Source organism: Anomaloglossus baeobatrachus, chromosome 11, assembly GCF_048569485.1.
Source record: "Anomaloglossus baeobatrachus isolate aAnoBae1 chromosome 11, aAnoBae1.hap1, whole genome shotgun sequence".
NCBI classification, from domain to species: domain Eukaryota; kingdom Metazoa; phylum Chordata; class Amphibia; order Anura; family Aromobatidae; genus Anomaloglossus; species Anomaloglossus baeobatrachus.
In genome coordinates, this window is record NC_134363.1 from 54,560,601 (window position 1) to 54,588,437 (window position 27,837).

The 27,837-nt window shown below is 43.6% G+C and overlaps 1 protein-coding gene across 1 annotated transcript in view; it reads left to right on the top strand.

The window, feature by feature from the left end:
* SLC17A7 (solute carrier family 17 member 7) overlaps positions 1-27,837 on the top strand; it is a 167,800-nt gene that overhangs the window by 131,437 nt on the left and 8,526 nt on the right. Inside the window, exons 6-9 of the mRNA XM_075329201.1 lie at positions 21,883-21,969; positions 22,436-22,578; positions 24,240-24,389; positions 26,721-26,853. Of these exons, the coding sequence (XP_075185316.1) occupies positions 21,883-21,969; positions 22,436-22,578; positions 24,240-24,389; positions 26,721-26,853 (513 nt within the window). The remainder of the gene's footprint in view (positions 1-21,882; positions 21,970-22,435; positions 22,579-24,239; positions 24,390-26,720; positions 26,854-27,837) is intronic.

Below are 27,837 nucleotides of genomic sequence, written 5' to 3' on the forward strand. Positions count from 1 at the left end.
TGGCAGGTGAGCCGGGGAGCGAGGCAGGGGACCCAGGGAGCGTGACACTGAACTTGACCCAATTGTTCAGTTCGGGTCTCTGCCCACGTGCAGCCAGCCATGAACAGATAATTTCCGGGGGTATGTGGATGGGGTTTTTCCATTTTTTTGGGGTGCACACTATGTCCAATCATGCTGTGGTTCCCAACAGTGCAAGCCGATCAGGCTATATCTTTCTTCTAGATTACCCCTGATGGTGGAGATGCCAGAGTCCCATGCCTTACTATTCTCCTGACCAGAACTATGGAAGGAAAGGGCAGGAGTGTGATGGCAACACAGATAAAGACAGACAGGGAATAAAACCAAAACTCAGACATACTGCAAACTCACAGGAACAAGCAGTAAGAAATTAGGGAGAAAAGCAAGAGAAGTAAGGCAGCAACAAGGGTTAGCACCACAACCTCTCACAGCAATAGAGTACTACATCCACCAGTAAGTCTGGATCACTATACCTCACTAGACCAGTATAGAGAAGCTATAGCTGGCATAACAAAAGTGTCCAGCCATCATACATAGAAGAGGAGCAAATGTCACTGGCTCCCCTCACAGCATGTGATCAAAAGAGACTAACAAGCACCCCAGCAGAGATTAACTCTTGCTAGCCTGCCTATGAACTACAAGTCTGTTAGTTGACTCGGCTCCTGAAGCTAACTGCGCTGATCACAGACATCAGAGAAGTTATCAGGCATAGTGCCAGAATATGTAGTCTCCACAGATCCTGATGCCGCCATGACAGTTGATGAGATTTGTAAACACCTCCTTGTGACATTGCCGCTGTCTCAATGATTTTAGAACAGTTTTTATTTATTTTCTGTCCCCTTCATTCTAAAGTTATGCCCCCTGAAAATATAGGTATGATCTTCAACCAACTGGGCGTGTACCACAGAACTTCTTTGTGGGCTTTTGCTTTTTCTCCTCTGACACTGGCCAATCAAAAAAGCCACGCCCACAGGAAAGTTCTGTGGTTTACTCCCAGTTGGTTGAAGGGAAAATGTCCATCATTATTACCAGTGGGCAAACCTTTAGAACAAAGGAGCACAGAAGAAAAAGAAAAACTGTTACAGAGTCAGTGGAGCAGAGGCAATCGGAGGGGGTACTCTCATAAGGGAGTTTTAGTGCTGTAGGGTGTTATGATTCAGTGACCAAGGAGGAGCAGAAAAAGGACAAAAACACGGAAACCCCAAAAATAACCAGAGTGGCTGGAACCTTAATGGACTGCAAACCTAATACTAACACACAACTAGAAGTAGCCAGGGGCGAGCCTACGATAACCTGGTCGCCTCGACACAGCCGGAGAACTAAATAACTAAATATTCTTACAGAGAGAAATATTAGAAAAGCTAATCTGCCTCAGAGCAATCCCCAAAGATATAGATAGCCCCCCACATGTAAAGACTATGGTGATATACGAAAACACAATACGTAGCTAGAGAAAAGATTCAGCAAAGATGAGGCCCAAACTATCTGCATAGGAAAGGGTAGGAAAGAGCACTGACTGCAGCCATAATAGCCCTAGTAAATACCAGCACGCCTGATATGGAAAAATACTGAGCCTACACAGGCTCTCCTCCACTATATGAGTACTCTGGTGTTACTGAGATACTAGGAAAACACTGATATAGAGGAGGGACTGAATTTAGTACCAAGCATGACAAAACAGAATACATAGCAGAATATGGAGCAAGGTACACAGATACTCCCAGCAGGGAATAATCCAACTCCACCAAGAACTCCACACAGGCAAAATAACAAGAAAGTGAAAACCATAAGCAGAGGTACAAAGACCAACTTATCTGAGAGGAGTTCTGGTAGACACAGAGAAAAGAGCTGGTTTCAGAATGTCCTTAGCACACAGGAGATACATTGAGCACCGGCAAGGAACAGGAGGAAACTACTCAGTTATATGAGCCCAGTCCGAATGGCCTGATTGCCAATCCTCCTCAGCTGTCTGTTTCCCATTCAGCAAGTCAACTGCACTACAAGCACTGACCACAAGAGGGAGCCCCACACTGGAATCTAATTCAAATGTATTCACAATAGTAGGGATTAAGGACACTTTCCTATGTGGCTGTCCTTTGTAGCCTTAATCTCAGGTGCAGCTATTTTGTTACCACTGCCCTTTGCTATAAAAAGTCACGTGTTTTACCATCTGAAGCTAGTTATAGATTCTCATTCTATACTAATCACTTTAGAAAGAGCCAGTCTCTGGAAGAAGCTGAGGAGTTGAGACAATTTCAGCTGTGGGGTTTAGCTGCATTGAAGGAGTGTTTTTACTTTTTGTGTTTATTTTCACTGTCTACCTTACCCTGTGTTGTATTATTGCAGTGGTGAGACTAGCGTTCTGGTCGGCCTTCTCACTAGCCAGGGTTTTTTTTTGGGTGAGCGAGAGCCAAGGCACAGGATGGCGAGAAGGGGACATCAGAAAAGTTACAGCTATGAAATTGCTAAGTAGAGTGTTAACTGCACAACAATGTGCAAATGAGAGATTAATTTGCTTTACTTTTATTTATGAGGGAAATGTTTTAGTACTTCATGATTTTCTTTCTTTTTTTATACCTTCTGTAACAATAGAGTCGAGATGTTTCCATGAATGTCATTTGAACGTGCTGGATGCCAGGATATATAGTTTATAAAATTGATTTGTTTAAGGAAGAACAGTTCTCTTGGCTTTCTAAAAATAAAAACATTAATAATGCACGGTCATTGATTGGAAAGAGCAGGTTATGGTCTCCTTAGGGGCTCTGAGAGAGCTGAAAGAGCAATGCCCACATTAATGAAAATGAGCAGTCATATTTACATGCTACAAACAGAAACACGGACACATTACAAACTATACAAAGATACAGACATTACAAACACAACATACACAACACAAACAATACAAAGATACAGACAGTACTAACACTACAAAGATACAGACATTACAAACACTACATACACAACACAAACACTACAAAGATACAGACAGTACTAACACTACATACACAACACAAAAAATAGAAAGATACAGACATTACAAACACTACATACACAACACAAACAATAGAAAGATACAGACATTACAAACACTACATACACAACACAAACAATAGAAAGATACAGACATTACAAACACAACATACACAACACAAACAACAGAAAGATACAGACAGTACTAACACTACAAAGATACAGACATTACAAACACTACATACACAACACAAACACTACAAAGATACAGACATTACAAACACAACATACACAACACAAACAATAGAAAGATACAGACATTACTAACACAACACACACAACACAAACAATAGAAAGATACAGACATTACAAACACAACATACACAACACAAACACTACAAAGATACAGACATTACAAACACAACATACACAACACAAACAATAGAAAGATACAGACATTACTAACACAACACACACAACACAAACAATAGAAAGATACAGACATTACTAACACAACACACACAACACAAACAATGGAAAGATACAGACATTACTAACACAACATACAACACAAACACTACAAAGATACAGACATTACAAACACAACATACACAACACAAACACTACAAAGATACAGACATTACTAACACTACAAAGATACAGACATTACTAACACAACACACACAACACAAACAATAGAAAGATGCAGACATTACTAACACAACACACACAACACAAACAATAGAAAGATACAGACATTACTAACACAACACACACAACACAAACAATAGAAAGATACAGACATTACTAACACAACATACACAACACAAACAATAGAAAGATACAGACATTACAAACACAACATACACAACACAAACACTACAAAGATACAGACATTACTAACACAACACACACAACACAAACACTACAAAGATACAGACATTACTAACACTACATACACAACACAAACAATAGAAAGATACAGACATTACTAACACAACATACACAACACAAACACTACAAATATACAGACATTACTAACACAACATACACAACACAAACACTACAAAGATACAGACATTACAAACACTACATACACAACACAAACAATAGAAAGATACAGACATTACTAACACAACATACACAACACAAACAATAGAAAGATACAGACAGTACTAACACAACATACACAACACAAACAATAGAAAGATACAGACATTACTAACACAACACACACAACACAAACAATAGAAAGATACAGACATTACTAACACAACACACACAACACAAACAATAGAAAGATACAGACATCACTAACACAACATACACAACACAAACACTACAAAGATACAGACATTACAAACACTACATACACAACACAAACACTACAAAGATACAGACATTACTGTGAGGTAAATCCGGAGAGATGACGATAAATCATGATATTCAAGTATGTCAGGAAGCCCTCTCCTGGTGTCACCCCCCCTTTCCTTCACACAACTGGTTTAGCAACAAATCCCATGGCCATGTCCTGTGATATGGAAATTAGGTGGTGTGGGAACAATGGACACAGGATGACTCCCTGCCGTCACCCTGTAGTGGGGGCTGCTAGCTAGTTAGCAAGGCTATGGAAATAGCCAGACAGAACGACTCCAGTAAAAAATGGTTCATATCTCGCAAGCCATATTTCCGATAAATATGGCAACCATAAAAATGGTGTCTCTGCATGCGGACGATGCCGGCACACCCTTTTTATGGGAGCAGGACATTGGGAAATGCCCCAGGCGTGATATCAGCCAATGGGGAACTGGCAGACAGGTCATGAGTCCCCTCGTTCTGTAGCTAAATTCATAACTGTCACAATGAGAGCATTGGCGTCTGCCTACGACGCTCCCAGGCAAAGTTATGGCCCATATTCCATGTTGGGATATTGTCCATAACTCAAGCCAGGGGTGGAGCAGTGCTCCCTGTGAGGTCACGAAGGTAGGAGGAGACCTGGATTTGCCCAGGTTGATAACCCTACTTCGGCCATTTTCCAGTGTTCTTCTGCTCGGGGGCCTGGTTGGGAAAGACCTGTGAGGGAGTTCCTGGAAACCTGGTCTACAGCGCCCCCCTGTGGCCAGACGCAACAAGGTAACTGCTGGAACTGTGTATGCCTGTTTGTAACCCATGCTTTGATTGTAACTGTACTCTGACATATGTATATTCTGTAGATTCCCTATTGTATATATTGTAGTTCTAGTGTGCTTTAGGCTGATTAAATTATATAATTAATCTTGGGCTGTTCTGTTATCTCGATCTTGAATCCCACGTCTGTGTGTTCGGCTAATAGTTACCGTAAATCGGTTGGTGGCAGCGAATTGTGCCAAGGATTATTGTGGGGAGGCCAGTGAGATTCGGGGAGATTTTATATATTCCGCCCGCGGAGGTCGGGGGAATATATACCCTACTCTCACCGGGGACCCTTCAATAATCGGCATAAGTAGTATAGCGGCCTCCTTGCTTATTGTCGGGCAATTCCATAATTGGCCTGACTATAAGAGGGGCGCTAGAGAGCGCGTCACGTGCTCTGTCTGTCGGTCGGGAGGTATAAAGGAGGGGTGACCCCACTTGTTACCCCCCGATTGTGACGTACTGGTAGCCAGCGCGGGGGATTTCTGAGTGACCCCCCGGTGGTTTGTGACATATTGGTGGCATAGCGGTGGGATCGAGATAATAGTGTGTGTGAGTGTGAGACCCATACTCCCAGACACTAAAGACTGCCTGCAGCAGCTGTGGCTGCTGGGGTCTTCAGACTAGCTCAACACTAGAGTGTCAGAGTGCAGATACTGTAAGGTGTGTGGAGGCATCAGGTGTCAGTTCTGTGTCAGTGACCAAAAGTCTGCAAGAATGGCTGAGGGCACCAGGAGCAGAGCTATGCAACTGGCCAATGCTAAGGCAGGAGCCGAAGAGAGGGAGGACGGTGCTGTGGACAGCAATGAGGAGGTTGCCCACGAGTCCTCCAGGAGCTCGACGCCAGAAAACCGTTCTGCCGAGGACATTGCGCAACCTGGCACTGCTGGACAAGATGAGGAGGAGCTCACCCAAGGTTCCTCAACGAGCCAGATGCCAGCCCTCCGCTCTGAAAGGGACAGTGAATCACCAGGCTCCGCAGCGTGCCGCAGATCACCACGTGCCATTCCACCGAGCCTGGGAGGCTCGGATAGCCTTCTTCAAATGGCTATGGCCCTTCTCCAGGCTGGAGACCAGAAGGGCTACAAGGAACTCCTGGCAGAGCGCAGGGCAGAGCGGCACGCAGAGCGTGAGGCTGCGGAGCGAGAGCGGCAGGGAGCGCGTGAAGAGCGAGAGCGAGAGCGACAGGCAGACCGTGACTACCAGCTGCAGCTAGCTCAGCTCCGGCCCTCATCAGCCACATGTGACCTTCAAAACACCAAACTTCCAAAGGTCCGTGTTGAGGACTTCCCAGTGCTGGAGAAGGATGGAGACTTGGACTCTTTCCTGACTGCTTTTGAACGGACTTGCTTGCAGCACCATCTGAACAAGGACCAGTGGGCCAAATACCTGACCCCCCGTTTAAGGGGTAAGGCCCTGGATGTCCTTGGGGACTTGCCTGCTGAGGCAGATCAGGGCTACGACACCATCAAGCGGGCCCTGATCCAACAGTACAACCTCACTCCAGAGTCCTACCGCAAGAAGTTCCGGAGCCTACAGAAGGGACCAAAGGACTCCTGGGCTGACCACCGGCGGGCACTTGCCCGAGCTGCCGACCACTGGACCCAAGGCCTGCAGCTTTCCACCGGACCGGAGATCCTGGACTTGTTCATCACGGAGCAACTCTTGTGGAACTGCCCTGAGGATCTCCGCCAGTTCATCCGAGACCAGAAGCCAAAGGGGTCCACGGCTACAGCTGCCCTTGCCGATGACTACACCAACAACCGGGCCCCTGAGGCCAGGAGAGCGGCCACCAGCAGCACCTGGAGAGGGGGTAAGATGAATTCTGCAACTGCCCCACCTGCCCCTAGACTGCAGGGGGTGTCCCCCTCAACTCCCCTCTCCAGGCCCGTGGCGGAACCAAGACGGTGCCACCAGTGCAACCTACCGGGACACTTCAAGGCCATGTGCCCTCAGCGTCCCAAGGCCCCGGCTCCGTCCCCGTCCCAAGGGCCGCCCAAGGTGTATTGTGTGGGTGGGGGTGGTGGTAGGTCCCTGGACAGCTTCCAACCTGTCACCGTCGGCCGGTCTGTGACCATAGGACTGCGAGACAGCGCCTCGGAGGTGACTCTGGTGCGGCCTGAGATGGTGTCCCCCCAAGACTTGATCCCTGGAAAAACCCTCGCTGTCTCCGGGATTGGAGGCATTGACCCGGCGCTGCCTGTTGCTGACATTTATGTGGACTGGGGCGCAGGGCGAGGGGTGAGGGAGGTGGGGGTAACTGATCGGATCCCCGCAAACGTGCTACTTGGGACAGATTTGGGGCAGATAACCTCCCAGTTTGGGCCCCAACCAAGGGCTGAACCTTCAGCCAGTACTGACATGCCTCCGGACAATGTTAATGTGTTATCTATGAATGATGTAAGGGAGGAGGGAGTGAACTCTGATATTTCTGCTTGCATAGACACCATAGACACACACACAGCTGCAGCTGTGACAGGGGAGGGGGTCAGAGAAAGGTGTGACAATGCCTCTACAAGTAACCAGCCTGTGAGCTGGGATCTGTTGCCCTCTGCAGGGATAAGCAGAGAGCAGGGTGCTGCAGGGGGAGGACCAGTGTGTGGGGTGGGGGCTACCACAGCAAATGTGGGGTCCCCAGAGATTTCACAGCGGGGTTCTGTTGCTGCAGGAGGGGAACAGGCAGGTGAGATTGGGGCCGGTCCAGGAGCGGAAGTGCTCCCAGGTAAGATCTCGGTGCATGGTTCCCCCACAACCGGGGTGTCAGGAAGCCAGGTAGGTCTGCCTGAACCGGCGACTTGGTCAGGAACGGAGGAGGAGCAGGCACGACCCACGGTCGCAGCGGCTGTGGCCGCTGTCACCCGCAGTGGGAGTGCTGGAAGCCAAGGGGCCTCCCGGAGGTCCGATAGCTCTTCCCCTTCTGACCAAGTGGCAGCCGAGTCAGGTGGAGGCCAGGACACAGGTCCCGGGGTACTGACTGAAGATGTGACAGTCTCGTCGATTCTGGCCACATCTAGTCAGGGGTTTCAGGCAGCGTTAGAAGCTGACGACAGCCTGAAAGCTCTTAAGGAGCAGGCGGCACAGCCTCCCTCGGACTCGGACCCGGAGCGAGTGGTCTGGGACCAAGGACGGCTGTACCGGGCCACGGTCCAGCAGGGTTCACCGGAGGCGTGGCCCAGGGACCGACAGTTGGTGGTACCCTATCCGTTCCGGACGGAGTTGTTGCGGATCGCACATGAGATTCCGATGGCCGGACACCTAGGGATCGCTAAGACCAAGGCCAGGTTAAACCAGCATTTCTACTGGCCAAAAATGGGGGCCGATGTGGCTGCCTACTGCCGTTCGTGTGAAACCTGTCAGAGAGTGGGGAAGGCGGGGCCACGCCCCAAAGCCCCACTGGTATCTCTGCCAATCATCGATGAGCCTTTCAGGAGGGTGGCTGTGGATCTGGTCGGCCCGCTGGCCATCCCCAGCAGCTCCGGGAAACGCTTCATACTGACGGTAGTGGACTATGCCACCCGGTACCCAGAAGCAGTGGCCTTGTCGTCCATTCGGGCTGACAAGGTGGCCACCGCATTGCTGGAGATTTTCTCCCGAGTGGGTTTTCCCCAGGAAATGCTCACTGACCGGGGGACCCAATTCATGTCCCAGCTGATGGAGGCCCTCTGTAAGCAAGTCCAGGTGCGACATCTGGTGGCCAGCCCGTACCATTCACAGACTAATGGCCTGTGCGAGCGGTTCAATGGCACCTTAAAGCAGATGCTTAAGATGTTGGTCGACTCCCATGGGCGTGACTGGGGGCGGTATCTCCCACACCTGTTATTTGCTTACCGGGAGGTTCCACAGGCCTCAACAGGATTCTCACCGTTTGAGCTCCTGTACGGGCGACGTGTGCGGGGCCCCCTGGCTCTGGTGAAAGAGGCTTGGGAAGGGGATTTGGCCACCCCTGGAGTGTCGGTTATCGAGTATGTCATGCGCTTCCGGGACAAAATGCAGGCCTTGACGCAACTGGTACACGACAATATGGCTCAAGCCCAGGCCGATCAGAAGCGTTGGTACGACCAGAACGCTTGTGAGAGGACCTACCAAGTGGGTCAAAAGGTGTGGGTACTGGTCCCCGTACCACAGGACAAGCTTCAGGCAGCCTGGGAAGGCCCATACCTCGTGTACCAGCAGCTCAACCCTGTGACGTACCTGGTCACCCTGGACCCTGCCCGTGGAAGGCGGAAGCCCTTCCATGTGAACATGATGAAGGCACATCATGAGCGGGAGGCATGTGCGCTCCCCGTGTGCAACCTGCCCGAGGAGGGAGAAGCGGAAACCCTCTTGGATATGCTAGCCCAGGTTAGGGCAGGCGGATCCATTGAGGATGTGGAGGTTGGCCACCAGCTCTTGGAGGACCAACGGTCCCAGCTGTGGGCCACCCTACACCCCTTCCGGGGGTTGTTTACCAACCAGCCCGGAAGGACTGACTTGGCTGTCCATCACGTGGACACTGGGGATCATCCCCCGATCCGGCGTTCAGCATATCGGGTCTCCCTGGAGGTGCAGCAACACATGCGCCAGGAGATTGACGAGATGCTGAAGCTGGGGGTGATCCAGGCATCCAACAGCGCTTGGGCCTCGCCTGTAGTCCTCGTCCCTAAGAAGGACAGAACCACTCGGTTCTGCGTGGACTACAGGGGGCTCAATGCTGTCACGGTCGCCGATGCGTACCCAATGCCACGCATCGATGACCTGCTCGATCAGTTGGCCGGGGCTCAGTACCTGACCATCATGGACCTGAGCCGGGGATATTGGCAGATCCCCCTGACTCGCAAGGCCAGGGAACGCTCTGCCTTTATTACCCCATTTGGACTGTACGAGTCCACGGTGATGCCATTCGGGATGAGGAATGCCCCTGCCACTTTCCAGCGGATGGTCAACACCCTGCTCAAGGGACTTGAAGGGTACGCGGCCGCGTACCTAGATGACATTGCCGTCTTCAGTCCCACCTGGGAGGACCACCTAGAGCATCTAGCACAGGTGCTCCGGCGGATCCACCGGGCAGGTTTGACCATCAAGCCGGGAAAGTGTCAGCTGGCCATGAGCGAGGTCCAGTACCTCGGTCACCGGGTAGGTGGGAGAACACTGAAGCCCGAGCCTGAGAAAGTGGAAGCCATCGCATCCTGGCCCACCCCCAGGACCAAGAAGCAGGTGATGTCCTTCTTGGGGACCGCTGGGTACTATAGGAGGTTTGTTCCATGCTATAGTAGCCTGGCAAAGCCCTTGACGGACCTCACCAAGAAGAAGCTGCCCTCTGCAGTCGATTGGACAATGGACTGCGAGACAGCCTTCCGGGCCCTAAAGGACGCCCTGTCCAGCCCGCCCGTGCTACAGGCAGCCGACTTCACGCGGCCGTTTGTAGTACAGACCGACGCCAGTGACTTCGGCCTCGGTGCGGTGCTCAGCCAGGTGGACTCTGCGAGCCAAGAGCACCCAGTCTTGTACCTGAGCAGGAAGCTGTTACCAAGGGAAGTTGCCTATTCCACGATGGAGAAGGAGTGCCTGGCCATAGTGTGGGCCCTGCAGCGTCTGCAACCCTATCTATACGGGCGCCACTTCATCGTGGAGACGGACCACAATCCCCTCAGCTGGTTGCACACCGTCTCTGGGACGAATGGGCGATTGTTGCGATGGAGCCTTGCGCTCCAGCAATACAACTTCACCATTCGCCACAAAAGGGGCCGTGACCACGGTAACGCAGACGGGCTGTCCCGACAAGGAGAGGTCGCGGACGGGCGCACGGGGGAACACCGGAGTGTGCTGCCCCCTAGCGCCCTCAAAAGGGGGGAGGTGTGAGGTAAATCCGGAGAGATGACGATAAATCATGATATTCAAGTATGTCAGGAAGCCCTCTCCTGGTGTCACCCCCCCTTTCCTTCACACAACTGGTTTAGCAACAAATCCCATGGCCATGTCCTGTGATATGGAAATTAGGTGGTGTGGGAACAATGGACACAGGATGACTCCCTGCCGTCACCCTGTAGTGGGGGCTGCTAGCTAGTTAGCAAGGCTATGGAAATAGCCAGACAGAACGACTCCAGTAAAAAATGGTTCATATCTCGCAAGCCATATTTCCGATAAATATGGCAACCATAAAAATGGTGTCTCTGCATGCGGACGATGCCGGCACACCCTTTTTATGGGAGCAGGACATTGGGAAATGCCCCAGGCGTGATATCAGCCAATGGGGAACTGGCAGACAGGTCATGAGTCCCCTCGTTCTGTAGCTAAATTCATAACTGTCACAATGAGAGCATTGGCGTCTGCCTACGACGCTCCCAGGCAAAGTTATGGCCCATATTCCATGTTGGGATATTGTCCATAACTCAAGCCAGGGGTGGAGCAGTGCTCCCTGTGAGGTCACGAAGGTAGGAGGAGACCTGGATTTGCCCAGGTTGATAACCCTACTTCGGCCATTTTCCAGTGTTCTTCTGCTCGGGGGCCTGGTTGGGAAAGACCTGTGAGGGAGTTCCTGGAAACCTGGTCTACAGCGCCCCCCTGTGGCCAGACGCAACAAGGTAACTGCTGGAACTGTGTATGCCTGTTTGTAACCCATGCTTTGATTGTAACTGTACTCTGACATATGTATATTCTGTAGATTCCCTATTGTATATATTGTAGTTCTAGTGTGCTTTAGGCTGATTAAATTATATAATTAATCTTGGGCTGTTCTGTTATCTCGATCTTGAATCCCACGTCTGTGTGTTCGGCTAATAGTTACCGTAAATCGGTTGGTGGCAGCGAATTGTGCCAAGGATTATTGTGGGGAGGCCAGTGAGATTCGGGGAGATTTTATATATTCCGCCCGCGGAGGTCGGGGGAATATATACCCTACTCTCACCGGGGACCCTTCAATAATCGGCATAAGTAGTATAGCGGCCTCCTTGCTTATTGTCGGGCAATTCCATAATTGGCCTGACTATAAGAGGGGCGCTAGAGAGAGCGTCACGTGCTCTGTCTGTCGGTCGGGAGGTATAAAGGAGGGGTGACCCCACTTGTTACCCCCCGATTGTGACGTACTGGTAGCCAGCGCGGGGGATTTCTGAGTGACCCCCCGGTGGTTTGTGACAATTACTAACACAACACACACAACACAAACACTACAAAGATACAGACATTACTAACACTACATACACAACACAAACAATAGAAAGATACAGACATTACTAACACAACATACACAACACAAACAATAGAAAGATACAGACATTACTAACACAACACACACAACACAAACAATAGAAAGATACAGACATTACTAACACAACATACACAACACAAACACTACAAATATACAGACATTACAAACACTACACACACAACACAAACAATAGAAAGATACAGACATTACTAACACAACATACACAACACAAACACTACAAATATACAGACATTACAAACACTACACACACAACACAAACAATAGAAAGATACAGACATTACTAACACAACACACACAACACAAACACTACAAAGATACAGACATTACAAACACTACATACACAACACAAACAATAGAAAGATACAGACATTACTAACACAACATACACAACACAAACAATAGAAAGATACAGACATTACTAACACAACACACACAACACAAACAATAGAAAGATACAGACATTACTAACACAACACACACAACACAAACAATAGAAAGATACAGACATCACTAACACAACATACACAACACAAACACTACAAAGATACAGACATTACAAACACTACATACACAACACAAACACTACAAAGATACAGACAGTACTAACACTACATACACAACACAAACAATAGAAAGATACAGACATTACTAACACAACATACACAACACAAACAATAGAAAGATACAGACATTACTAACACAACACACACAACACAAACAATAGAAAGATACAGACATTACTAACACTACATACACAACACAAACACTACAAAGATACAGACATTACTAACACTACATACACAACACAAACAATAGAAAGATACAGACATTACTAACACAACATACACAACACAAACACTACAAAGATACAGACATTACAAACACTACATACACAACACAAACAATAGAAAGATACAGACATTACTAACACAACATACACAACACAAACAATAGAAAGATACAGACAGTACTAACACAACATACACAACACAAACAATAGAAAGATACAGACATTACTAACACAACACACACAACACAAACAATAGAAAGATACAGACATTACTAACACAACACACACAACACAAACAATAGAAAGATACAGACATCACTAACACAACATACACAACACAAACACTACAAAGATACAGACATTACTAACACTACATACACAACACAAACACTACAAAGATACAGACATTACTAACACTACATACACAACACAAACAATAGAAAGATACAGACATTACTAACACAACACACACAACACAAACACTACAAAGATACAGACATTACTAACACAACACACACAACACAAACACTACAAAGATACAGACATTACTAACACTACATACACAACACAAACAATAGAAAGATACAGACATTACTAACACAACATACACAACACAAACACTACAAATATACAGACATTACTAACACAACATACACAACACAAACACTACAAAGATACAGACATTACAAACACTACATACACAACACAAACAATAGAAAGATACAGACATTACTAACACAACATACACAACACAAACAATAGAAAGATACAGACATTACTAACACAACACACACAACACAAACAATAGAAAGATACAGACATTACTAACACAACACACACAACACAAACAATAGAAAGATACAGACATTACTAACACAACACACACAACACAAACACTACAAAGATACAGACATTACAAACACTACATACACAACACAAACACTACAAAGATACAGACAGTTACTAACACTACATACACAACACAAACAATAGAAAGATACAGACATTACTAACACAACACACAACACAAACAATAGAAAGATACAGACATTACTAACACAACACACACAACACAAACAATTGAAAGATACAGACATTACTAACACAACACACACAACACAAACAATAGAAAGATACAGACATTACTAACACAACATACACAACACAAACAATAGAAAGATACAGACATTACTAACACAACACACACAACACAAACACTACAAAGATACAGACATTACTAACACTACATACACAACACAAACAATAGAAAGATACAGACATTACTAACACAACATACACAACACAAACAATAGAAAGATACAGACATTACTAACACAACACACACAACACAAACAATAGAAAGATACAGACATTACTAACACAACATACACAACACAAACACTACAAATATACAGACATTACAAACACTACACACACAACACAAACAATAGAAAGATACAGACATTACTAACACAACATACACAACACAAACACTACAAAGATACAGACATTACAAACACTGCATACACAACACAAACAATAGAAAGATACAGACATTACTAACACAACATACACAACACAAACAATAGAAAGATACAGACATTACTAACACAACACACACAACACAAACAATAGAAAGATACAGACATTACTAACACAACACACACAACACAAACAATAGAAAGATACAGACATCACTAACACAACATACACAACACAAACACTACAAAGATACAGACATTACAAACACTACATACACAACACAAACACTACAAAGATACAGACAGTACTAACACTACATACACAACACAAACAATAGAAAGATACAGACATTACTAACACAACATACACAACACAAACAATAGAAAGATACAGACATTACTAACACAACACACACAACACAAACAATAGAAAGATACAGACATTACTAACACTACATACACAACACAAACACTACAAAGATACAGACATTACTAACACAACACACACAACACAAACACTACAAAGATACAGACATTACTAACACTACATACACAACACAAACAATAGAAAGATACAGACAGTACTAACACAACATACACAACACAAACAATAGAAAGATACAGACATTACTAACACAACACACACAACACAAACAATAGAAAGATACAGACATTACTAACACAACACACACAACACAAACAATAGAAAGATACAGACATCACTAACACAACATACACAACACAAACACTACAAAGATACAGACATTACAAACACTACATACACAACACAAACACTACAAAGATACAGACATTACTAACACAACACACACAACACAAACACTACAAAGATACAGACATTACTAACACTACATACACAACACAAACAATAGAAAGATACAGACATTACTAACACAACATACACAACACAAACAATAGAAAGATACAGACATTACTAACACAACACACACAACACAAACAATAGAAAGATACAGACATTACTAACACAACACACACAACACAAACAATAGAAAGATACAGACATCACTAACACAACATACACAACACAAACACTACAAAGATACAGACATTACAAACACTACATACACAACACAAACACTACAAAGATACAGACAGTACTAACACTACATACACAACACAAACAATAGAAAGATACAGACATTACTAACACAACACACACAACACAAACAATAGAAAGATACAGACATTACTAACACAACACACACAACACAAACACTACAAAGATACAGACATTACAAACACTACATACACAACACAAACACTACAAAGATACAGACAGTTACTAACACTACATACACAACACAAACACTACAAAGATACAGACATTACTAACACTACATACACAACACAAACAATAGAAAGATACAGACATTACAAACACTACATACACAACACAAACAATAGAAAGATACAGACATTACAAACACTACATACACAACACAAACACTACAAAGATACAGACATTACAAACACAACATACACAACACAAACAATAGAAAGATACAGACATTACTAACACAACACACAACACAAACAATAGAAAGATACAGACATTACTAACACAACACACACAACACAAACAATTGAAAGATACAGACATTACTAACACAACATACACAACACAAACAATAGAAAGATACAGACATTACAAACACAACATACACAACACAAACACTACAAAGATACAGACATTACTAACACTACACACACAACACAAACAATAGAAAGATACAGACATTACTAACACAACACACACAACACAAACAATAGAAAGATACAGACATTACTAACACAACATACACAACACAAACAATAGAAAGATACAGACATTACAAACACAACATACACAACACAAACACTACAAAGATACAGACATTACTAACACAACACACACAACACAAACAATAGAAAGATACAGACATTACTAACACTACATACACAACACAAACACTACAAAGATACAGACATTACAAACACTACATACACAACACAAACAATAGAAAGATACAGACATTACTAACACAACATACACAACACAAACACTACAAAGATACAGACATTACAAACACTACATACACAACACAAACAATAGAAAGATACAGACATTACTAACACAACACACACAACACAAACAATAGAAAGATACAGACATTACTAACACAACACACACAACACAAACAATAGAAAGATACAGACATCACTAACACAACATACACAACACAAACACTACAAAGATACAGACATTACAAACACTACATACACAACACAAACACTACAAAGATACAGACAGTACTAACACTACATACACAACACAAACAATAGAAAGATACAGACATTACTAACACAACACACACAACACAAACAATAGAAAGATACAGACATTACTAACACAACACACACAACACAAACACTACAAAGATACAGACATTACAAACACTACATACACAACACAAACACTACAAAGATACAGACAGTTACTAACACTACATACACAACACAAACAATAGAAAGATACAGACATTACAAACACAACATACACAACACAAACACTACAAAGATACAGACATTACAAACACTACACACACAACACAAACAATAGAAAGATACAGACATTACTAACACTACATACACAACACAAACACTACAAAGATACAGACATTACAAACACTACATACACAACACAAACAATAGAAAGATACAGACATTACTAACACAACACACACAACACAAACAATAGAAAGATACAGACATTACTAACACAACACACACAACACAAACACTACAAAGATACAGACATTACAAACACAACACACACAACACAAACACTACAAAGATACAGACAGTACTAACACAACACACACAACACAAACAATAGAAAGATACAGACATTGCTAACACTACATACACACAACACAAACAATAGAAAGATACAGACATTACTAACAACATACACAACACAATCACTACAAAGATACAGACATTACTAACACTACGTACACAACACAAAATGCAATGGTACAGACATTTTGAACACTACATACACAACACAAACAATAAAAAATACACAGACATTACAAACACTACATACATACAAACACTACAAATATGCACACATTACTAACACTACATACATACAAAACACAAACAATACAAAATTGCAGGCATTACAAACACTACATACACAATACAAACAATACAAAGATATGGACATGACAAACACTACATATACAACACAAATAATACAAACATACAAAAATGACAAAGACTACATACACATAATACAAACAATACAAAGTTACAGCCATGACAAAGACTAAATAAACAACACAAACAATACAAATATACAGACATTACAAACATTACATATACACATACACATACTCATACTTTGAGCTTCATTTTATAGACGATCATCTTGGCTATCTCATACATAAATTTGACTTGCAGCTATTTAGCATATGATTAATTATGCTGATTCTTGTCATGTCACCGCATTGTCATTGTTTTGCTTTTGACATGAATTTCTCACCAGATATTGGTGACAACCTATCCAATCGGGCAATCAAATCATATATTAGATGTCCATAAATTTCGTGATCTGTAATAATGACAAATGAACCAAGGAAAAAAGTATTGAACATGTTACTGAATTTTATTAGCACTTCATACGAAAACCTGTGTTGGTGATGACAGGTTCAAGAGGTCTCCTGTATGGAGAAACTTTTTTCCTGCATTGCTCAGGTGGGATTTTGGTCCATTCTTCCACACAAACACTCTTCAAATTCTGATGGTCCAGTGGGATCCATCTATGAATGCTGGGCTTTAGTTCCTTCCATAAATTTTCTATTGGATTCAGCTCCGGTGATTGGCTCAGCCATTCTAGCAGCTTTATTTTCTTGCTCTGGAACCAAGTGAGAGTTTTCTTTGCCATGTGTTTGGGATCAATGTGCCATGCCTCGGATTTGATCCGGAAGCCTTCTGTGCTGTGGTCTTTTTCCCTCTCCACTGAGCCATAGTCAAGATCTGTTGCTGTCCTGGTTCTGAACACTTTGTCTCTCGGTTGACACTTTGTGTATTCATTTCCATTCTGCCAGCAGTTTTCTACGATGTAGTTCAGTCTGTTTTATCACCCAGCAGGTGTAACTATTTAAGGCATCCCGGGATTCCATTTTCTGATGGTGCTATTTCTCAAGTGTTTTTATCAGCACCTTCCCCTGAATTCTTTAGGAGGTACATGGAAACCTCAATGGTTGTTAGGGTTGTTAGAGTCTGCGCAGGGACCTTCAAGGAAAGCGCAGCTGAGACTTCTAGTCTGTACAAGAACCGGGCAGGTCAGGTGTAGTAGTTTTAAGTAAGACCTTATTTTTCATTATTTACCTGCACATAACACATTGTCTTGCTGAAATACCCACCCTCGTTCATCTTCATCGTTCTGAGATTTTATCAGGAATGTCTCAATACATTTGTCCATTCATACTTTCTTCAAATTATATGAAGTTTGCCAGTGCCGTATGCTGAAAAACAGCCCCACACCATGATGTTCCCACTTCCAAATTTCACTGTTGATATGGTGTTAAAGGGCCTAAACGCCTCCAAATACGGTGTATATTATAGCACCCAAAGATTTAAATTTTGGTCTCATCTGACCAGACTATATTCTCCCAGTATTTACCAGTCTTGTCTAAATGCTGTTGAGTAAATTTTAAATGATTTTAAACCGCCTTTGTGTTCAGCAATGGAGTCTTGCGTAGTGAGTGTGCATACAGGAGCGTGCATACAGGCCACAGAAGTTGAGTGCATTACTTATTGTTTTATTTTAACCAATAGTACATGCTAAATTCAGATATTTAAGTAGCTCTACAGGTGGTTCTTGGCTCTTCTACAACTCTTCTGATAATTTTGTTGACTCCTCTGTCTGACATATTGCGAGAAGTACCTAATCATGGCCAGTTTACAGTGAAATGATGTTCTTTCCACTTCTGAATTATGGCTCCAACATTGCTCTCTGGAGCCTTCATTAGTTTAGAAAATATGTAACCAATGCCATCAGTATGTTTTTACAACAATAAGGTTGTGAAGGTCTTGAGACAGCTCACTGGTTTTACCCATCATGAGATGTTTCTTGGGTGACACCTTTTTATAGGCCTTCAGTTGAACCAGCTGATATTACTTTTCACTGAGTGGCAGAATTGCTTTCTAATTACTGATAGATTTCAGTTGTTGTTATGACTTTCCATCAATTTTTGCACCTCTCTTCCTTCATGTGTTCAATACTTTCTCCCTGTGTTATTTCTTGTTATTACACATAACTTAATTTATGGACATCTATGGTTTGATTTCTTTGCCTCTGAAGATTGGATGGGTTGTTACCGACATCTGGTGAGAAATTCATGTCATTTACACCTTTAGAAATATATTTACTTAGAAAGTTGGTGACATGTTAATACTAATTTAACTTACTGTGTTGGTACATATGGTATGTATATACAGTGCCTACAAGTAGTATTCAACCCCCTGCAGATTTAGCAGGTTTGATAAGATGCAAATAAGTTAGAGCCTGCAAACTTCAAACAAGAGCAGGATTTATTAACAGATGCATAAATCTTACAAACCAACAAGTTATGTTGCTCAGTTAAATTTTAATAAATTTTCAACATAAAAGTGTCGGTCAATTATTATTCAACCCCTAGGTTTAATATTTTGTGGAATAACCCTTGTTTGCAATTACAGCTAATAATCGTCTTTTATAAGACCTGATCAGGCCGGCACAGGTCTCTGGAGTTATCTTGGCCCACTCCTCCATGCAGATCTTCTCCAAGTTATCTAGGTTCTTTGGGTGTCTCATGTGGACTTTAATCTTGAGCTCCTTCCACAAGTTTTCAATTGGGTTAAGGTCAGGAGACTGACTAGGCCACTGCAACACCTTGATTTTTTCCCTCTTGAACCAGGCCTTGGTTTTCTTGGCTGTGTGCTTTGGGTCGTTGTCTTGTTGGAAGATGAAATGACGACCCATCTTAAGATCCTTGATGGAGGAGCGGAGGTTCTTGGCCAAAATCTCCAGGTAGGCCGTGCTATCCATCTTCCCATGGATGCGGACCAGATGGCCAGGCCCCTTGGCTGAGAAACAGCCCCACAGCATGATGCTGCCACCACCATGCTTGACTGTAGGGATGGTATTCTTGGGGTCGTATGCAGTGCCATCCAGTCTCCAAACGTCACGTGTGTGGTTGGCACCAAAAATCTCGATCTTGGTCTCATCAGACCAGAGAACCTTAAACCAGTCTGTCTCAGAGTCCTCCAAGTGATCATGAGCAAACTGTAGACGAGCCTTGACATGACGCTTTGAAAGTAAAGGTGCCTTACGGGCTCGTCTGGAATGGAGACCATTGCGGTGGAGTACGTTACTTATGGTATTGACTGAAATTAATGTCCCCACTGCCATGAGATCTTCCCAGAGCTCCTTCCTTGTTGTCCTTGGGTTAGCCTTGACTCTTCGGACAAGCCTGGCCTCGGCACGGGTGGAAACTTTCAAAGGCTGTCCAGGCCGTGGAAGGCTAACAGTAGTTCCATAAGCCTTCCACTTCCGGATGATGCTCCCAACAGTGGAGACAGGTAGGCCCAACTCCTTGGAAAGGGTTTTGTACCCCTTGCCAGCCTTGTGACCCTCCACGATCTTGTCTCTGATGGCCTTGGAATGCTCCTTTGTCTTTCCCATGTTGACCAAGTATGAGTGCTTTTCACAAGTTTGGGGAGGGTCTTAATTAGTCAGAAAAGGCTGGAAAAAGAGATAATTAATCCAAACATGTGAAGGTCATTGTTCTTTGTGCCTGAAATACTTCTTAATACTTTAGGGGAACCAAACAAAATTCTGGTGGTTTGAGGGGTTGAATAATAAATGACCCTCTGAATAAACTTTTCACAATTTAAAAAAAAAAAAAAAAGAAATAACATTCTTTTTTGCTGCATTTCACACTTCCAGGCTGATCTACAGTCCAAATGTCACAATGCCAAGTTAATTCCGAATGTGTAAACCTGCTAAATCTGCAGGGGGTTGAAGATTACTTGTAGGTACTGTATATATATATATATATATATATATATATATACACCATAATTTGTTAAGTTAAAGCTTACTGGTACTGTATAAAGTTTTCTGCAATAGGACATCTGAGACATGCTTCCGGGTTAGTAATGTCGGTATTTTGTAGGTTCCTATGCCGGGGCTGTGGTGGCCATGCCGTTGGCTGGGGTACTAGTCCAGTATACGGGATGGAGCTCAGTTTTCTATGTGTATGGTAAGTTAATATTTAAAGAACATTTTTTCATACTATAGTCAAAAAGTGTGAGTTAATAAATGGGGGTTTCTGATTTAGGACCTCCATCAATATGTCAGAATGAAGAGCTTTTACAAAGAGTGTCTCTTACTGGAGGACCCAGCTTGTCCTTACATTACGTAGACAGCATATTAACTTAATGAAAACAATGTAATACCTTATTTCTCCTGTGGGGGTGCTAGAGCTAAGCTGAATGTCATAAACTCCGGTTAATTGTGGGGGTTCAGGGGTTATTAGATAAACCTGACAAAGAGAGACATAACAATCACACAAAATAATTATTTGGTTCCTAATAAAAAGGGGAAAATATATTTACTATAAATCTAGAAATATTTTTAATTACATATATTTATTTAAAAAAAAAGTTTACAAATACTTTTCAAAACTTATTTAATTGCATAACATATTATACGTACTTTCCCCGCAGGAAGCTTTGGGCTCATGTGGTATATGTTTTGGATACTTGTGTCCTATGAAAGTCCCGCACAGCATCCCACAATTTCAGAGGAAGAAAGAAAGTACATTGAAGAAAGCATCGGAGAAAGCACATCATTCATGAACCCATTAATGGTGAATCCTTAATTCTTATTCACTAATAGTAGAGGAGACTTCTGACTTATCATATACAGCTCTGGGCAAAAATTAAGAGACTACTCCCAAATTTTCAGTTTTTCTGATTTTTCTCTTTATATTTTGGAGTAAAATGTAAATTGTTCTTTTATTCTACAAACTACTGACAATGGCTCCGAATTTCCAAGCAATAAATTTTGTATTTATTTTCTAAAAATGAGAAATGGTCAAAATAACAGAACAATGCAGATAATGCAAAGAAAACAAGATCATAATCATCTAGAAACAACAATACTAATAATGTTTTACCTCAGGAAGATTCAGAAATCAATATTGTGTGGAATATCCATGATGTTTAATCCCAGCTTTCATGCGTCTTGGCTGCTTTCCACCAGTCTGTCACACTGCTTTTGGGTGACCTTATGCCACTCCTGGTGCAAAAATGTAAGCAGTTCTTTGTTTGATGGCTTGTGACTATCCATCTTCCTCTTGATTACATTCCACAGGTTTTCAATGGGGTTCAGGTCTGGAGATTGGGCTGGCCATGACAGGGTTTTGATGTGGTGCTCCTTCATCCACACATTGATTGACCTAGCTGTGTGGCATGGTGCATTGTTCTACTGGAAAAAAAACAGTCCTCAGAGTGGGGCAACATTGCCTGAGAATAAGGAAACAACTGGTTTTCCAGGATAACCTTGATGTGGCTTGATTCATTCGTTCTTCGCAAAGTTTAATCTGCGAATTGGAGTTTTGGCACATCCCTTAAAAAATGGTCAAATGAAAAAAGGATTGGGACCAACATGAGCTGGAGTTTGGGTGTCACGTCTCCACTAGAGTCCGCTCTTGCGACTTCTGCTTCAGTCACAAGGTGCTGCCGCACTCCCACTGTAGACGGTGCTGGTAATAGGGGAGTAGTCAGTACCAGTGGCTCTGGTGGGCGCAGGCTCCAACCATTCACCAAGCTTGGTTTGACTGGGACCTGCAGTACCACTGGCTGATTGTGGCCACATATGTCTTCCAGCTGAAGTTACCACCCTTCAGCCACAGCCAATGGGAAGGCACCACAACCTTCCTATTTCTCCTGCTGGTCTCTGCCAGATATAGCTTAGAGTTTGTTTCTGCTGCTTATCCTTCTGGTTCTGTCAACACTTTGCTGTTTTTGTCCCGTTTGACCTCGGCCTGTTTTTGACTATTCTCCTGTCTGCTGATTTTGTATCCTGTTTACATCTCTGTTTTGACCTTGGCCTAATTTCCCCACTACTCTTTGATTTTGCCCCTTTTGTACCTCCTGGTTTTGACCCTGCCTGGCGACTATACCAGTCTCTGGACCAAAGCCTTTCCATAAGTGGCAGTCACCTGGGCATTGCAGTAAATCCAGATCCGTGCATAGGGGTTAAAAGGTTTTGGGGTTCATTGAACTCCTGCTCAGTGGGCTGTCTAGTCTGTCCATGTCAGCTACCTTGTGTCAGTGGTTCCGGACAGCCATCGCATTGGGTTTTAAAATGTTCATTTGCTGCTTATATGACACATCATGTGTCCATGAATTAAAATAAATAAATAAATAAAATATATATATATATATATATATATATATATATATACATTTCAACAAAAATACATTCTTTACCCAAGCTGATTGTCATTAATGTGCTTGATTACAGAAATTTAAGACCCCATGGCGCAAGTTCTTTACCTCAATGCCGGTGTATGCAATCATCGTCGCCAACTTTTGCCGCAGTTGGACATTCTATCTCCTGCTAATTAGCCAGCCGGCTTACTTTGAAGAAGTCTTTGGCTTTGAAATCAGTAAGGTACGTATATTCTGCGGTAGACAATGCATTATTGACTTGCTAAATCTAGCTGAGATCAATAGTCTGCCCTAAATAAATAATTTTAGCATCATGCGGTTTTGATGAAAACCTTAGAGGGAACCATTAAAGCCATAAAGCACAGCCTAAAAGCCAGTTTAACGGGGTTATTTCAGGACAGGATTGAAACTTCTGTCAACGGCTCATGTAATCTGATGAAAAGAGTAATCTAACCCTCTTGTGCTTTTTCATCATCTGGTGCTGGATTTTTTTTTATATAAACAGTAAAAAAAACAGCAAAACCATAAAATCTTCAATTTGTTACTTTTTATTCCTGTTTACTCTTTAGTTGTAATGTTTTTTATTCTCTCTATTATCACAATTGAATTCACACTGTATCCCCACGTTGTGGTGTTAAAGGGGTTGTGAACCTTTGGGGACAATTTTATTTACTTCAATGCATTTATTTAAAGCTAAAAATCATTTTTTGCAAATTGATTTCATTAAAAATGTTGCATCTTTTGGCTTTTATAGACTTTATGTTTGCCTGACCTTATGACCTTCATATTGTCTGTGGTCACAAATAAGCTCAAGGGAGCTAAAAATAAGACAAAAGAGTCTCAACGGGGAACTGGGGCTCCTAAACTGTCCCTCAAGCACTATGCTATCCCTAATCTCAGGGATACTTCTGATGGTGGAGAGGCCTGAGTCTCCATCCTGGCCCTGCTCCTGACCAGTTCTGAGCTGATGGTGGAGAGGCCTGAGTCTCCTTCCTGGCCCTGCTCCTGACCAGTTCTGAGCTTATTGTGGAGAGGCCTGAGTCTTCTTCCTGGGCCTGCTCCTTACCAATTCTTAGCTGATTGTGGAGAGGCCTGAGTCTTCTTCCTGGCCCTGCTCCTGACCAGTTCTGAGCTGATGGTGGAGAGGCCTGAGTCTCCTTCCTGGCCCTGCTCCTGACCAGTTCTGAGCTGATGGTGGAGAGGCCTGAGTCTCCTTCCTGGCCCTGCTCCAGACCAGTCCTGAGCTGATTCCCCCTCTCCCCAGGGAGGGATGGGACAGGAGTGTGATGAAACCCACAGAAAAAGACAGACAACCAAAAATTAACACTCTGTCACACAGCACACACACACACACACACACACAAAGGTAAAGACAATAAGAGGTTCAGATGGAAAAACAAGAGCAGGAAGAAAGCCACAAAACAACAAGGGTAAACTCCCTAACCATACAAAGCAATGAGCACAACATTCACCAGTAAAGGGCCCGTTACACGCTACGATATATCTAACGATATGTCGTCGGGGTCACGTCGTTAGTGACGCACATCCGGCATTGTTTGACATGTCATAGCGTGTGACAGCTACGAGCGACTGTGAACGAGCAAAAATACTCACCTTATTGTTGCTCGTTGACACGTCGCTCATTTTCAAAAAATCGATCGTCCTTCTGCACGCCGGTTTTTCATTGTTCCCGAGGCAGCACACATCGCTCCATGTGACACCCCGGGAATGATGAACATAGCTTACCTGCCTCCCGCCGGCAATGCGGAAGAAAGGAGGTGGGCGGGATGTTACGTCCCGCTCATCTCCGCCCCTCCGCTTCTATTGGGCGGCCGCTGTGTGACATCGCTGTGATGCCGGACGTCCCTCCCCCTTCAGGAAGAGGATGTTCACCGCCCACAGCGAGGTCGTTCGGGAGGTAAGTACGTGTGATGGGGGTTACCGACTTTGTGCGACACGGGCAACAAATTGCTCGTAACGCACCAACGATGGGGGCGGGTGCGATCGCACATGCGAACGCACGATAAATCGACACGTGTAACGGGCCCTTTAGTCTGGGACACCACATCTACCAGAGCAACATAGACAAACTATAGCTGGCATGGGTGGAAGGTTTCCACCAGCATAATTAGGAGGAGAGCTGATGTGATAGGCCTCCCAATAATATGTGACCAAAGGAGCAAACAGACCAGCAGAAATTAACTCTTGCTAGCCTGTTTATGAATCAGCACACAGCAGGTTGATGCCTGAGTCTGTCTGCGTTGATCCCAGAAAACCTTTGGGCAGAGTGTCAGAATCTGCAATCTGAAAAGTGCCCAACGCAAAGCTACCATGAAAGTTGGTGAAGTTTGTGCAAACTCTGTGTGACAGATATACAAGGTTACGGCCCCCACAGTGTAGAAATCCAATGCTTGGCTGCTTTGTTACTGTCTTTTTCCTGCAATGTATGGGCCTTTGACCTTCATGCCCATGTGAATATGGGGAAGGAAGGAACTACTGCAGATAGTGCTCATCAATTCTCAATTTACTCCAATTATTGTATATATTTCCGCAGGTCGGACTTCTCTCTGCACTCCCACACTTGGTTATGACAATCATAGTGCCCATTGGAGGGCAGATTGCTGACTTCTTGCGTACCAAGAGAATAATGTCTACAACCAACGTCCGTAAGATGATGAACTGTGGAGGTATGTGACAATCAGTGCTAAGATAGTGACGACATACTGTACATGTCTAGAGACTAGAGATGAGCAAATCTTTTGAAATTGCCAGCTTTGCTGAGTTTTTAAAAAAAAAAAAAACAAAAACGTAACCTGAAACTAATCACATAACTTTGTAGGAGATGAAGTAACAATAACAATCACTATTTTCATTTTAAAATCTGTTCCTCCATTGCCCCTAAAATAACTTTAATATGCAAATGAGGATGTTCAGTGCACCTGGGGCGTGGCTATATGTCTTGATGCACCTTTCTACCCATTTATATAGATTTTGTCGGCTCCTATATTGATTCTGGGAAGGACACTGATATCTCAAGATAAAACTCGGTTATTTGATCACTGTCCCTTTACAGGAGCAAGTATACACATGATTGTGGCTTGCCAGCAGGTTAGAGCTTGTGTTGGAGTTGATTTACTATCATTTGATGCTAAAAGGGTTAAGGACTCCATCCTCTCTCGCTGAGATTACTGCAACATCTTGTCATCATGCCCTTCCGCTATATTTACCCACTTCTGGCTTTACTCCATGCCGGTGATAGATCTTCTGTACTGACCACTTTGAAGGTGCCTATCTCTGCTGAAGCTGAGGTGTTATTTCAATTGCAGTTGTGAAGTTTCCTGCTGAAGAAACCAAGGAGTGTTTTTTGTTGTGTCTTTCCCCACCCGTTTGTCTAACCTTAATTGTGTTGTTTTATTGTAGTAGTGGGAGTAGTGTCTCACTGATCTATTCACTAGTCAAGGTAAGTTCAGGGTCAGAAAGAGTCTAGGCACGTGACAATCCATGGAGGAAGGACCCATCTAGGGACGTTAGGGAACTCAGGGAAGTATCAAGTGGTGACCCCTTTTCCCCTCTCCCTATTGTCAGGGGCTTCCTCTACATCTTCCCTAGTTTTCCCTTTTGTGTTGCGTCTCGCACCGGATGTTCCCTGACCATGGTGTGACAACATCACT